General features: G+C 43.4%; 1 protein-coding gene across 2 annotated transcripts in view; it reads right to left on the reverse strand.

The window, feature by feature from the left end:
- MYOZ2 (myozenin 2) overlaps positions 1-15447 on the reverse strand; it is a 68269-nt gene extending 52822 nt beyond the window's left edge. Inside the window, exons 1-2 of one of the 2 annotated variants that reach the window (XM_075616263.1) lie at positions 15159-15298; positions 12675-12777 (exon numbers count right to left, since the gene is read on the reverse strand). In XM_075616263.1, coding sequence (XP_075472378.1) covers positions 12675-12750 — 76 coding nt within the window. In that variant the 5' untranslated portion in view covers positions 12751-12777; positions 15159-15298. Of the gene's footprint in view, positions 1-12674; positions 12778-15158 lie in introns of both variants that reach the window. The other variant, XM_075616255.1, reaches the window with a different exon arrangement.
- Between the last annotated feature and the right edge of the window lie 468 nt (positions 15448-15915).

The following is a 15915-nucleotide window of genomic DNA, read 5'->3' on the forward strand; positions in this document are numbered from 1 at the left end:
GTGGCTTATCTGCGCTTAGTGCATACTGTAGGCCCCTATGTCTGGGTTAGTTAAGAGAGTATTATTGAACCTCCATGAATATAAAAGTGGGGGACTATACTAGTCCTTTAGGCAAATCTTGACAACATTATGGGGGGGGGGCTTTTAGCCAATTTTATTAGGGAAAAGGCCTGTCAATTTATAAATTAATAATCTATTCGGCAGTAGGATCTCTGTGGATTCGCAGAGAAGGAATAATCTTTTTGTCCGGGATGTAGACCCCTGAATATTGTTTAAGGAATATTGTTAAAGAAAGTTTGCTGCTGTTTTTCTTCGTGACGCCCAGAGAAAGCTTGTTTGTGTCCCTGGCCTGTCCAGTGCGCTGTTTAATGATACATTTAAGTCCCCTCCTACTATTAATGTTCCTCTCATCATCTTCTCTAGGTCTGCAAAGAACGACAAGAAACACGCCTTGTTAGGGGCATAGAAACTTACCAGCATGACTGGGCTATTGTGAATCACAAGAGGCCCTTAAAAGTGGCCACCACGCAGCAGAGCATATCTAGTTCATTGGTCCAGGAGGAGTACGGGACGCCATCGGGAGCTTGATAAAGGACGTGAGTGTCCAAAATGTTGCCCATTTTTATCTGTTTGTGATATTGATGGAATAAATTGTTATTTGTTTCTAAGCTAAGTTATTTGTAACTAAGCCAGTGCTGCGGACTTTGTTCTATTGGTCTGTATCTCCGGGAACTGAATGGTGATCCGTACCCCACCTCGTGCACCTATACTCCAATGAAGATAACCGTGGCACTGAAACAACAGTTAATGAACATAGGATTCAAGGAAGGTTTATTCTTCCAGTAGGGTGCACAAGGTGGGGTAAGGATCACCACTATTTAAGTATGTGCCCAGTTCCATATATATATATATATATATATATATATATATATATATATATATATAACACAAAACGGTGTCGCTCACACTACAAAAAATAAACGGTATCAAAGACCAGTCTAAATTAATCTGAAATATACGACAAATAGTCTAGGATGACTAGTGGTGCTGGGGATAAAACTAATATGTAAACACACAAAAGACAGACAGAATTCCCCTCAAGCACTCAATAACAACCGTAGTCACCAAAGTAATTAGATATAAAAAGTCGTAATCAGAAAACAAATGGATTTTAATTATACACAAAAGTAAATAACACTGACAATTAAAAAACATACAGAAAAACGGACCACTCTGATTACCTCCAAAGAGAACCAAAGAGAACCAAAGAGAAAAAGAAAAAAGTGCCCAAACCTATAGGGATTCAATAAAAATTAGCACCACTAGCACATGTCCACAAGGGGAGTGAAAAGGGGGTAAAAATACTCTCCTATCCCTCACTATGTGAACAACTATATCTCAACCTCAAAAAAATGAGGTATCAAGAGGAGCTATGGTTAACATCCCCTAGGAGAAATGGTGAATGCTGCTGCTATGTAACGATACCATATACTTTAATGGTCAGAAAAATAAGTGACCAACAAAGATATAACCAGATAAGCTTATAGGTATGCATCAAAAATATATAACAACTTATGCATAAATCGTGAGGTGGGTAAACAATAGATGAAAATATAAATACACAATATAGGGGCCTATGCAGAGAGCAGCGAATTTTAAAATTGGCGAATTTATTAAAAAGTAGCTTTTTTGGAGAGTTTTATTCTCCATATGCAGAAATGTGCGAATTCTGCTATGTTTAACATGAATGCGTCTGGCGAGTTTAAATTGGCGAGATGCGCGCTTCAGAAATGTGTAAAAAAAAATTTGCGCCTTTTTTTTCCCTTTGCAATGGCCGCGAGCGGCAGCTTCTTGCCAATTTTTTCTGGCGAGGCAAAAAGGAGACAATCGCGCCATTTTATTGGCGCGAACAGCCGCTAGATGCCGTTCGCGCCTCTCTGCATTAGGATATTTTTAAAACTGCCGAGATTGAGGTTCTCGCCAGCCGCGAGGCGAGTTTTAGAAATAGAAAAGAAAAATTGGCGCGTTTTTCGGAACTCGCCATTTTCTGCTGTTTTCTGCGCGATTTTCTCCAAAAAATGGCGAATTTCGAAATAGCGCTGCTCTCTGCATAGGCCCCAAAGTGTTATACCCACAGCAGCCAGTAAAGGTTAATAATTGGAATATAGCAAGGAGATGTGCCTGTATGATATACACATTGCCCTCTGAAAGCCACCATATCAATCCTGGCATATACATGTGCATACAGGTAAATCCATCTATAAAACAGTGGTATAATAACCGCAAAATACGCGGGTAATACTCACTTTGAGTGTATCGGACACATGCAAGACCTCCAAAGAACTTTTTTCAATTAAGAATCTTTGTGCCATTTTTGGATATAGTGTGAAGCAGGATAATTTCCTTCACAGGATCTACGAAGGACTTTATTACTCAGCAAGGGTCATATACAATCATGGACTTCTGACCATTTTTACTCTACATCAGCTGAGTATCAACCGCTTCTTTTGGGGATGAGACCCATTAAGGTTGAAACATGTCTGTGGGTGGTTTGACTTGCTTTGCATCTAATCCGATGCTGTGCTTACAAGCTGTGTGAACAGCAGAGCTGTTGCTTATATAGGTTCCATGTAAATAGCTTTCAGGCAAAAGGTGACACATTGTGTACTCATTTGCATGTCATTTCCCAGAATCCCTTGCTGCAGTGGAAGCACTGTATGTTAGGTGATAATAGTGAAAAGCAGGGTTGCAGACCTGTCTAAGACATGTGAATATGCTCACAAGTGATATTCTTTATTGGCTATATTCTAACGGTGGAGGTTTTTTATCGCCTTTTTCACTCACCATAACTTAAAATGTGTATATATCTATATAATTGGGCGTGCACTTAAATAGTATAGACCAGACTACTGGAAAGGGTGCTGCTATCAGAGTACCTATAAGGTACTGTCTAAAAATAACAAAGGTCTAGGTACACCAAAAAAGATACAAAAAAAATCCTATTGATCCAACATTTCAGCTACGCTCTGGAGTGAGAAAACCTCTAACAGCCCTCAAAGGAGATTATAAAGTGATAAGTATATAGTGACTAAAACAGTGATCAATAAAAACAATATTGTGCAAATAAATAGCCAATAAGTGCAATATGTGAAAATGAATACAAATAAATGCTGCTCAGAAACCCTTAGAAGGATGGTCCACAGGAATCCCTCTTGCTGGAACTTGTGGAAAAGAAAGGGGAGCGGAACTTGTTCAATGGTGAATATGTGGAATAAAAAATTATACAATAGTGCAACACAGTCTCTATAGGAAATACTTCAAACTCAGTTGATCTCTATAAATTCAGAACTCACATTCTTTCATAAGTAAACGAGCATGAAACCCAAACTGATGTGGGTAGTGTGGAAATTCGTGCAGGTTCTCTCTCTCTATTTCTCAGGGTTCTTGGGGATACTCTGATTCTCTCAGGTTGCCAAGGTATCAGCCATATATATGGGAGAATGGAAAGCCAGACATAGTGTGTACCGTACAAAAATAAACACTTTAATTGCTAAAAACCCATGTGGGTATATGCTTACATCAATAAAACTTGTACCAGACACATAGGAAAAGCGAACTCTGTGTCCCAATCCTCACCCCCTCTGCCAGACTCTCCCGTTGCGTCACTTCCGGTTCACTGGCGTCTCACTTCCGGTATTGCGGCACGGCTGGAATTCACCGAATGAAGGGGACTCTGAGGTGCAGATCGAGTGCAGGGAGTGGCGACAGCAGGGCGCTTCCGACTCTACGCGTTTCGCTGTGGTCGCTTCGTCAGGAGTCTATCTATGTACGGTACACACTATGTCTGGCTTTCCATTCTCCCATATATATGGCTGATACCTTGGCAACCTGAGAGAATCAGAGTATCCCCAAGAACCCTGAGAAATAGAGAGAGAGAGAACCTGCACGAATTTCCACACTACCCACATTAGTTTGGGTAACATGCTCGTTTACTTATGAAAGAATGTGAGTTCTGAATTTATAGAGATCAACTGCGTTTGAAGTATTTCCTACAGAGACTGTGTTGCACTATTGTATCATTTTTTATTCCACATATTCACGATTGAACAAGTTGCGCTCCTCTTTCCTTTCCACAAGCTACGCTCTGGAGCCTATAGCAAAAGCTATTGGGACAATAAAATTAATATATATATATATATATATAAACAAGCTTATATCTCCTGAATGCAGCATCAGGTTAAAAAGAAATAAACAGCATTGGAAAGGTCAGCATAGACTGCTGCTTTCATAAATATATATATTTTGCCTCTGGACCGTTTCCCACCAATCCCGAGTGCATAGTAAGTAGCTGTGAACACCTCAAGATCATCTGTTGCTGAAAGCCAACCTCTCAATGTTTCCTCGCTGAGCAAGGGATTTTGTCTCCCCAAACTTTGCCCTTTAGGAACAGTCTACTTAGTCTGGTAAAACCCGACTGGCCTGATAGACCAAAAACTCATTGGTCCTAGGACTAAACGAGAAAAATATACCAGACATTTTTTTTTTGTAACATAAACCAGTTTCCATTGCAACTGTAACTGAAATTAAATGAAAGTGCACTAAAATAAGAGGGTTAGTTAGGGGATCCAGCTGGGTAGATACTGAGTAGAGCTCCCCACCTGATGCCAACTGGGAGATAAACTCTAAAACCATCGCAGTAGACCCGGATACGGGACCGTAGCCAGGTTAGATATGTTTCTTTTCTAGGTTTTAGTGCAGTATCATAGAGCACTATTCACTACAGGCAGTCCTCGGTTATCCATCGGAATCCGCTCTAGAAGTAGCGTTGGATAGTTAATCCGTTGTAAAGTGAGTCCCATGTTAATCAGTGTCGGTGAGCGTAGGATAGCGCATCAGGCGTCGGATAACGCATTCCGGTGTCAAAAAACGGGGCTTAGGGTTGCATTGTAAAGCGTTGGATATGCCATTCGTTGTAAAGTGAAACGTTGGATAGCGAGCACTACCTGTATTCTCAACTCCCCACATTATTGAAAACACCCTCCCTTTTAATTTGTGTGGGTGAGAGAGAAGGAAGGAGGAGGAATTGAGGGGGATTTGAGGAGGGGGGGCAGAATTGAGTGAGAGAGGAGGTGGGGGTTTGAGCGAGAGAGGAGTAGGGGATTTAATGAGAGAGGAGGGGAGGTATTTAGTGAGAGAGGAGGGTGAGAATTGAGTGAGAGAGTCGGGGTGGTTGAGTGAGAGAGGAGGGGGTTGGTTATTGAGTGAGAGGAGGGGGGATTGAGTGCGAGAGGAGATGGGGAGAAAATTCAGTGATAAAGGGGGGGGAGCAGTAGGACAGTGGCCCGATAAAACATTTGTGCCCATTTATTGGCACGCCTGAAAAAAAGGCTGGCCACTCCTCATTTACACTGTATAACAGCGATCTATTGTTTTTATTATTCCTTTCTCTTTTATAGTGGAGGAATATAATTTCGTTATTAAGCCCAAGTAAATTAAAAAAGGTATTTGATTAAAAAATACAAAACATAGATATTAAACTAATTGGCTAAAAAACGTGAATTATGTATCTTACGCAAGATATATTTCTGCATGATCTGTTTAAATGCCCTGTTGTTAACCAAGGCAGAGACCTGTGACTCCATCCGCCGTGCCTGATAAATAGTATTTCAGACCCTTCAATTAGGAAGAAGAAAAGTTCATGAATTGCCTTAAAGGTATAATTCCTTTATTCTCAATGTTCTCCTTGAATGTGACTCCAAGCTTTTGATGTAGGAATTGTTGCCACAATGCAACAGCTTTCATGCAAAGGAAACCACGCAGACAATCTGTCATGTGTTCTCCAATAACAAGACCAAGGCAGAGACAAAGTTATTTATCAACATTCATTTCACTCAAGGTTAATGCAACAGTCATTCAAGGTGACAAGTCGAATGGTTAATGCAGTATTGATGCATGCAGCCGTAATAGCTGCACAGGGAAGTAATCCAATAACATGCAGGCAGGTCAGCTGAGTGTGATGGAAGTGCACATACTGCACAGCAGCGCTCTGCAACTGGGTCTCCAAAGGGGCCACATCGGGAAAACGTAGAAGGGCCACTGGCTTATTGTGATGTCCTTTTAGATACATTTAAAGACTAGCAAAATATTATATTTCAACAGTTTGCAAGCATATGTAACATCTGTACCATATATATATATTTACATGAATTACCTTAACTGACAAGTGAGTTTTATGGACCTATTCTATAAACTTTGATAACTAACTCATCGAGGATTTTGAGCAGTTCCAGAACGATTTGGCAAGGTTGCTGCTCAGAAAGCCCTGATGACCTGCCAAACTCGTTCGGAAAGTGCATCTTCCCAAGCGGTAGCGCTTCGGCTCAAACACACCGAGCGGGAGCTGAAAAACAGCTCCAACTCGCGTTTTTGATCAAAACACCTTATTCTAGTACCTCCGATGATATCATCGAGGCTCTCACCTAGCGAGCTTATCTCATCTATGGGATTTGCGAGTAGGACAGGGGGAAAAAAAGTATTTTTATTGCATCGGATTGAAGCACATTAATACTAGCTCCGGAGCTCCCCAGCAGCTTCATTACCTTAGCGGCAACCGAAGTTGGTATTTGGCCCATGGTGGGTGGTTAGGCCTCTCAGGTGGGTAGTGGGAGTGGTTAACCCTTTCATTACCATAGCGGTTACCACTGCTATGGTAGTGAAGGGGTTAACTTCTCCAGCAACCTTCCGTGCAGGCCTTACCACCCACGATGGGGCAATTACCCCCTCTATCCATCCCCTATACACCCAACAAACAAGGTATTCAGGTTTAACCCCTTCATTGCCTTAGCAGCTAGCCGCTAAGGTCATGAAGCTGTTTTTATTTACCTTTTAATACTAGTGTAAGGGAGCAGGGGGTCTCCGGAGCTGAACCGAACTGATTTCAGCCCCGGGGACACCCTGCTGTCCGAGTTAAAGGCCCCGGTATGGGGTGCCGGTATCCCCCTGCAATGTTTAAATCTCCCAGGTCACGTGACAGGGGGACTCCCTGCTACAGTACACTGTTATTACAAATTAAATAAAAACACTGCAATCGCCTGTAAGATGTGTCTCTCTGTGCAGCGCTCTCTATGCAGTTCTTACAAACTGCGGTCAAATCGCATGGGGGAGAACTGAGAAAAAGGCTGAGATACCATCACTGCTGTCCTGTATGGCAGGGGTGCGCAATCTTTCCCCGCTGCGCCCCTCTGCCTGCTCGCGCCCCCCTCCTTACCTTTCCTTCGACATCTAATGATTCCGTGGGGTCACGTGACATCACACTGCCATGGTACCGTGACGTCACACGGCCCCGCGGCACATTTGACACCGCATTGCCATGGCGACATGTCGCCGAAGACAAGGTAAGGGACGTTGCAGAGGCCTCACGCGATCCCTCGGCATTAATTTAAATGCCTTGGGGGAAGAGCACAGGGCCCCTGCAACAGCCGCGCGCCCCCTCAAAAATCTTGCACCACCCAGTTTGCGTGCCCCTGCCGAACGTTTTTGGCATTTTCCTACCTCACGGTTTATAATGCTTTCAGATTGTTTCTGAATACCGTGATAACACAAATGACAAACCGTTCGATGGCGTCATGCCAAACCGTTCGAGATGGCAGTGATTTTATCGAAACTACTGTAATGAAACTGGCCTAGCCTGAATGGGTGGCACAGAAGATGACTGGGGGGCTTGCCCTCCCCGAACCGAATTGGCCGCAAGATCGGCCGGGGGGCGGAGATGGGGGAGGGGTCTTAGTGTAGAAAACTGGCAGCCAGGAGGAAGGTGTGGCCTCTTGCTCTTGGCTTGCCGCAGGAAGCGGTTGTAACGGCAGCAGCTAGCGCAGTAGGAGGAGCAGCGGAAGGAGCGGGGCCCGTGGTGCCAGCAGCAGCATCAGGGTCAAAGAGGGTGGGGGATGCGGCGTATGGGGATTCGTACGCAGCGGTCACCCGATCCCTGGGCGCGCATCTGTCAGATGAGGTGAAGGAAAGAATTTGGGCGGGGGACTACGTTGAGTTACTGACGTTGCTTCCCGGGTACAATGAGGCGGTAGCGAAATCCGAGAAGATAGGGGAGGCCAAGAAGGACGATGTAGAAAGACGGTTGTACCCACGCACTTTCGGTAACTGGGTGCAGGCGTTTGGGATATTGGTGGGCGTGGCGGGTGAAAAGGAGTCGCAATTATGCTCCGCGTTGTTCAAATACCAGGACATAATCAGGAAGGCGTTAAAAAAATACGGGGGAATGGGATGGTGGACATACGACGTGGAATTCAGGCAAAGTATGCAGGAGAATAAAGGGGTGGTTACGTGGGACCATAATGATGTTGACTTATATTTAGAACACATTTCGGGGGGAGGAGGTTCAACCTCTCGTGGGGCAGGCAGCCCCAGGGGGGATGGCTGGGGGGGTTTCCAGGGGGACATGTTCAGTAACAATCCAAAGGAGGGTTCAGAATGGTTCGCACAGCCGGCAGGAAGGGGGCGCGCAGTTGGTAAACAGCCGGGCATATGCTGGGGATTCAATGAATCGAAATGCAGATTCATCAACTGTCATTTCCAACACACCTGCGCCGGGTGCGGCGGCCAGCACCCCAAGTCAAAATGTTACAAAAAGGACAGTAAGGGGTTTAAGGGAGCAGGATGGCGTGAAAGTCAATTTCAGTTGAGACAATGGCGCCTTGGCGTGAAAGATACCCCAATAAAGGGGCAGCCGAGTTATGGCAGAAGGGTTCAGGGAGGCAGCTAGCGAGGGTATGGCGGTACGGGCCTGATTTAAGGGGGGTTAAACAGGCCAGTTGGTAGTGGCATTTGGGGGGGGGGTAGGTGCTTGTCCTGCCAGAGGGGGCTCGGGGCTGGTAAAGCAGGTTGAAGCGAGGGGGCAGGTCACCGGGACGTACTGCCAGGGGGCCCCCTCTTTCATTACCCGGCACCGAGCACTTTCTGGCGCGGACTGGCAGCACGCTATCTCCAGTTATTATTATGTTTATTATTAATAAACAAAGCCGCGGCCATTATACCTCCAGACTGTGTCCTCTCGTTATTGGTACGTTACATGTAAATAATACTAGGAGAGGGGGGGAAGCTCGCGCCTCCCTGGTCATAGGCCCCTCTGTGTGAAAATTGCACTTGGCTTCCTACGCAACTACTATGAAATTAGCAGGAGCAGAGAGTCCAAGGGCCACATCAAGGCCTTGTGTGGGCTGCCAGATGAGGAGCCCTGTTGTACTGCACACGCTCCTTTGCTTTCTAGGCCCCAGGTTGCTATGCAGATTGCCTATTTCACTCAACTCAATAAAACAATTTTGTTCTGATAGAGGGAGGCTTGAGCCCTGTTCTAATAAGGTGTAACAAGTGGAAATTCTAGGTAATAGACCAGTGTCAGAGTTAATAAGAATAATGATAGCAGTAAGAGCATAGAAATATAATCCTTTATTCTAAATAATCATGTTTTTTAAATAATAAAATAGCTTAGAAATGCTAGAATAAAAATACACACACATACACATTTGTATGTATTACATGTGTATGTGTTTACTTATTCAATAAAAGCATTGATATATTACTTCAATAAATATTTTTTAGCAGTAACGTGCAGAGATAAATGTAATAGCTTTTGAAAAGCTATTTAAAAGTTACCAGGGATAGTTGATACTGTCTTTCTAGTAATGTATTTGGCAGTAATATGTCTGTCTGCGTATGAAGAGAGCTCGATCGTAAGGTTAAACCAGGGGTGGCCAACTCCAGTCCTCAAGGGTCACAAACAGGTCAGGTTTTAAGGATATCCCTGCTTCAGCACAGGCAGCTCAATCAGTGGCTCAGTCGATCATGATCAGGGTTCACCTCATCCCCTAAGCAGCTAGCTTAGTCAATGAGAGACTCGACCAAAACGATGGCATCCCAGTACTCCTCGTGGACCAAGAAACTAGAAATGCACTGCTGTGAGGTGGCCACTTTTATGGGCTTCTTGGACGTAGTCCTAAAAGAGCAGTATTGCTGCAATGCATTCCTGAGGTTAGGAAATGGATTGCGGCCTGTGAGCCGGACACGGACCAACAGGATGCAAAGAGGGACGCTGATTCATGGTGGCCAAACCGCAGCTCCACGGCGACCCCAGCCAATAGCTCCACTCCCGCCTGCAGAGCAACTTAGCCAGCAGCAGCATAGAGATCCAACGCGTCCTCCTGGAGAAGTGCTCCAGCATCCCCCAGCTCCAGATCCCATCCTGCTGAGTTTGCCCCTGATCACAGCTGCTGTAGCTACAATTAGCCAGGCCATCTGTGGATTGATTACCACCTCCCCCCATTCTAGGGATGCGTTCCCCAGTATCCTGACCGGTCTCCTGCGTGTAGTTGACTCTGCTTTGGAGCAGCACCACTTAACCCAGATTATCCATCAGATGGCCCAGGCTCTGGCCCCAGAGACCCCGAGGTGTGCCACCATGCACTGAGTTGCCGCAATGCAGCAGGAGCACACTGAGGCAAGGTGGCAGTGTCTTCGCTTGGTGACCATCAGGACCAGGAGGGCTACCGGACTAATGAATACTGGAGCTGCCTTTACAACATGATATGGTTGGTCCAGAGCATCTTGTACCCAGGAGCAATTATCCAGGTGCAGGTAGCTGATGGAGCCCCCGGATCCCTGTGACTTGCCTGTGTGTATCTAGATTGGGGAGTGGACTGAGGGATTCATGATGTGTGGATACTCCCAGGCTTCATGGCCAAAATTTTACAAAGCAGAGTGTTGCTAGCGCAGAGGCTACAGTTGTTCCGGCGACAGATCCCGAACCTATCGCTCCCAAGATTTGGGAGCCTACACCCAATGAGGTAAGAAGAGGAGAAGACTGCCACAATGTTTCAACCTGACTGACTTACCCCCTCCCCAGCCTCCCCCACCACTGCAAGGCCACCCCTCCAGCATCTGTGCCAGGGTTAATGGCAGGATCGCCATGCCATATTGCCTCTACTACCACCTGGCACCATTGTGCTAGGTGGTAGTAAAGGCAATATGGACACTTCAGCCCTACATACCTGAACCCCTACAGGGCACTGGCTACCACACCCTGTACAAGTTGTTTTGGAGGCGGGAGGGAGCACCTGACCCGTCAGAGCCCGAGAGCTACAGTTGGCCAGAGCTCTCATCTTAAAGGGGGAGGTGTGACGGTGTGAGCAAAATGGCTAGCATATTAAAGGTTAAGCCCAGTCTCTATTCATCTGGCTTTCCCCTGAAGATCCATCTTATTAGGGCTCATCTGGCCCAAACCCCTGTGTTTCACAATTATGCCTGTATTCTGTATGTAAAGCAATGTTTAGTGCACTCCAAAAAGGTATTTTATTGTTCCCTTGTTGTGCTAGATTAGTAATACACTTACCCACCCTGCACACCAAGGGATCTGGGTTCTTGCTAGTCAAGAAGGGGGAGGTGCAGTGTGGGGGACAAAGGGAGAGTGGGAATGTTGGTCCAAAGAGCAAAGCCTTTGTCTGACCCAGACACTGAGGCACCGATCTCCATGGGAGATATCCGGCCGGCACTGTTGCTGGGTATGAGCCCCGTAAGCACTGTTCGGATTGGCTGGTTTGAAATCCCCTCTCTCAAATCCACCCCTGGGGGCCACCCTGGCTGCTCTATCACGCACCCAGCCCGGATTGGCCAGCACAAGCGAGCCCTTGTGCTGTGATTGGTCCAAATGCAGCATCTGCGCTGTGATTGATCGCAACCCCGTCTTCCATGCTTTCCTATGGAGACGGGGAAACTATGTAAAGCGCCGCTGATCTAAGCTCCACAGATCTTCCTGGAGGCAGTGTGTAAACTGACTAAGCGGTGTGCTCTGAGGCGGTGCCAGAGACACTCCAAAACTAGGCTTGGTGCCGAGTTGAGCGGGAAATTCAAACTTGCTTTGTTTACTGGGACTTTTAGTTTGCTGGGTACCTTTGATGAGCTTTGCCAGAGATACTGAGACTAAAGTTGGTGAGTGATAGTTTTGAAAGTACTTTTGTGCAATCTGCATCCACGCGGTCTGGAAGACCTGAGATCCCTATGGACTCCTGAGTAAGCCTACCTGAGCTACCCTAGTTAGCTATAGCTCTCTTTGTGTATTGTGCGGTGTCGGCTGGCTAAGGCCAGAATAAATATCCTTTATTTGACTCCTTTGTGCTCTCTTGTGCTTTGATTCCGGCGAATAGTCCTGGTCTCCTGTGACACCCATTTATGCAACATTATTTGTACAGCAAAATGAAAATTACAAATGCATATACTGTACATTAACACTGTGGTTTAACATTTGAATTCTGGAGTTATTCTGAAGTATATTGCATGCCCTTGTAGCATTTTACTGACTTATTGCAGGCAATAAACCTCCATCATGGAGTCCATTCATGGTGTTAACCCTAAATACAAAATTGAAAGTCAATCCCAGCAGAATACCCATCAGCTGTTAAGTCAGCTTCCACAGCAGTTGTTCATCTGAAAATAGCTCCCAAATAGACAACTACAAAAGGCTTAGTTACCAATGGAAGCAAGATACTCTGGCAGATTATTTATGGATGTCCCTTTGAGACAATGACTCAAGGAGAGTTAGAATAAGAACTAAATCATGTTATTTTGAACAGGGGCAATGTTAATAGTGAAAAGTAACTCTAGCTCTGTACCATTTCCTTGGATTTCCTTCAAAATGGCAAATGCTTGTTCTTTCCTCTCCTTCTGCAGGTCCCGGTGTGATAACATTGTGCTCTTTTCTTTGGTTATTCCTCCCTGGAAAACAAAATGTAAGAGAGCAAGAAAAGGGAACGCACAATTTAAGAGGAGAGAAGTCGTTGCAGTTTTGTACACAGTTGCATTTATAACACATAAGGATGTCGTTATCGCTTGGCCTGACAAGAACAAGTGAAAGTGGTTCATTTGCAAATGTGAGAACTTTTCAGCGGCTGTCCATATTTCTAAGGAATATTATCTTACTTTGGTATGTCAAAACTATTTCTGCTGCACGATCTTTGTATGAAGCTCTTGAAACTTCCAATCAAGTTTCTTACATCTGGCACACACCTGTTACCCAGAGGCTTGTGCTACTGTATCCCAGATTTTTTAGATGTATAGAAAAGAGACAACATGAATAGAATGCCAAACTTGATACATTCTATTATGTGCCTTGAGTTAATTCTATTGTTATTTGCTCAAACGACAGGAGCATACAGAATAGGTGCAACATACTATGATCTATTGAAACCCACAGTCTGAATATTTGCATTTAAAAAAATCTCTCAATAGCAAAATTCCCATTTTCAAAATTTGACACATACCTCTGTGTACTTCAGGTAGTTTTCAGAATGTCCTGTTATTTTGTAATAATATTATATTATTATATTTACTGGCATTATTTGTTTTCAATTAATTGCTGTTTTTAAGTGATGCATCCTTTTTTTTCTTAGACTTAATTGCAACATACCTTTTAACAGATGCAACTTTGTAACACATGTTGAACATGAATTACTTTGCGAGTGTTTGTGTATCACGTTGAAGTTTGAGGCTTTTATGACATCAGGTTTAGTATTGTATTAGTGAAATAGATGCTCACGCTTATGCCACTGTACTGTACATTTAATATCAATGTTAGGATTCCTGACTTGTTAATCATTTACTGGCAATTAGTTCTATGTGACATTAGAAATATGTTAAAATTAGGCAACAAAAATCTCATACTTTCAAGACATATAACCAAGGCAACTTATGGTAAATTTTGAAAATATTTTGCAAAAAAAAAAAAAACCTTAAAGAAAATCTATTTTAACAGAAAACACCAATGTGGAAAATGCTGTGGTTGAATCCAAGAGTTTTACACATTTTTAGTGACAAGTACTTCACCAATCACCTTGCGACATTATCCATTGGCAGGTGATCAGGGTACATCATTTCTGTATACTGTATATACAATGTTCACAGGTTAAAGTCTTCTTGATTATTGGATAGAAGGCATCACATGATGTCAGACTTTAAGACTATATACTTGCACTGCTTTCCATTATCCACACACCTTCACATCAATCATTTCCATGTGGGTGGCCTTTGGTACAGTAACCCGTGTGACACGGTTACATAGAAATTATTGTTCGGGTAAAACTAATTTTTACCTTTGTTCATGAAAATAGGCTTAGCAAAGAAAACAAATTCCAAGGACTCATTAAAGACCCCTAATCTTCAGAACTTGTCATATCAAAATATCTTCCTTTTTAAATACAGAATTTTTCCTGTCAAAAGGAACATTTAATCGCCTTTTCCTCAGTACTCAAAGAATGTAGTTAATGAATTTTACCTCTACGGCGACGATATGTCCATCGAGTGCAACATATGTTAAATGGGTCAAGACATTGGGTCAAGGTACTTTACCTGCGGCCTTGTGCCCTCAACCCCCCCCCAAAAATGAACACAAACAGTCTTGTTTCTGTCAGTTTCCCTTTGCTCGTATGAAAGGAGAACTGGGAGAATTGTAAACAATGAAAATAATCTTATTTTAATGCACAAAGTAATGTAGTTCCTGTTAAGTCTTTTAACTAGGCAAAAGAAGAAGAAAAGTCTGCAGATGTTTGGCAATGATACTGTACGTGCGTGTTCTACTCAATACTTTTGTAAAGAACACATCAATATTTGAAATCCAATATAAAGGAAACCAATGATCAATTTGCTGACTTTTATTCTAACGTATTGTGCTACAGTACTCACTTTATCAGGCGACCTTTTTCATAAATAGACTCTGTGGTTCATATTTGGAGCCAATAACAAGAGAAGTTGCTTAGCAATGTAATCTACAGAATTGGCCACACTGCCCTCTGTTCTTTAAAACACTCGGAGTTCTACGTATTTCTTTCAAAACACACAAATGGCATCAACACATTTCTTCTTCTTTTATGTTGCATAGCAGGTCCTTATTTCCTGCATACTGAAAATCAAAGATTTCAAACATCCTTACAAAAAACTCAGCCAATCAATTCTTTAAGTCAGGAATGAACATTCCGTCCCCTACTGTACTAATCAGCAAAACCCCCTTCTTACAAGACCAGCAATCAGATACCTGTGTTTTGCACAACAGTTCTTTAAATAAAGACATAACAGCATAAGCTGGAATTAAACAATGTACTTACCCTTTGGCGAGGCTTTGTTTCTAAGGAGGAAAGCTATCAGACTCTTTTGATGAATAGTCCGCAGCGTGCTATGAATTTGAATGACCTTCCTTATCCCGGACAGTATCAGTGCACTGGGTATGCACAGTAACTGGTATGGAGGCAAACTGGGGGGTTCAAGCATTCTACAGAGCTTGGTATCCAGATGACATCAACCATCTAAATATAGATTTAACACTCAGCCTCTCATATCTTTCAGGCTTAACAAGAACGAAGAGTGGACTAAAGAACATATTCATATATTACACCATTTTCTTATGTATAATAAATGATTGGGACAATGGCTGGTGGATTGTTGCAGTTATTGATTGAGGGCAGAATATGTCTTCATTGGTTAAGGTTCCTAGATCTTCCTTTGGAAAGTCCTTCTAACAATGGACTGCAGTGTCACATGATTTATTTCTCACTTTGGAGGTCAAAGCATCTGTCAAGTTTTTTTATTTTTGTCACATGAACTGCTCTCGTGCTTCTTTTGCAGAATGCCATTACTGCTACCTCCAGTGTTGCTAATCATTTTCCGATAGTTATTTGGTTTGACAGAAACTCAATGAATCATTTTCAATTCTGCATATGCAACAGTAGCTATAGTCACAAACAAGTTGAAAGGTAAAATACAATAAGCTGATGTATATCTATATTTATATTAAATGGAGGCTTATAAAATGTTGCAATTGTGGTTGCCTACAAATTGCTTTGTAACATAGCCTGTTACTGCAAA

This window comes from Ascaphus truei, chromosome 1, assembly GCF_040206685.1.
Source record: "Ascaphus truei isolate aAscTru1 chromosome 1, aAscTru1.hap1, whole genome shotgun sequence".
Classification (NCBI taxonomy): Eukaryota; Metazoa; Chordata; class Amphibia; order Anura; family Ascaphidae; genus Ascaphus; species Ascaphus truei.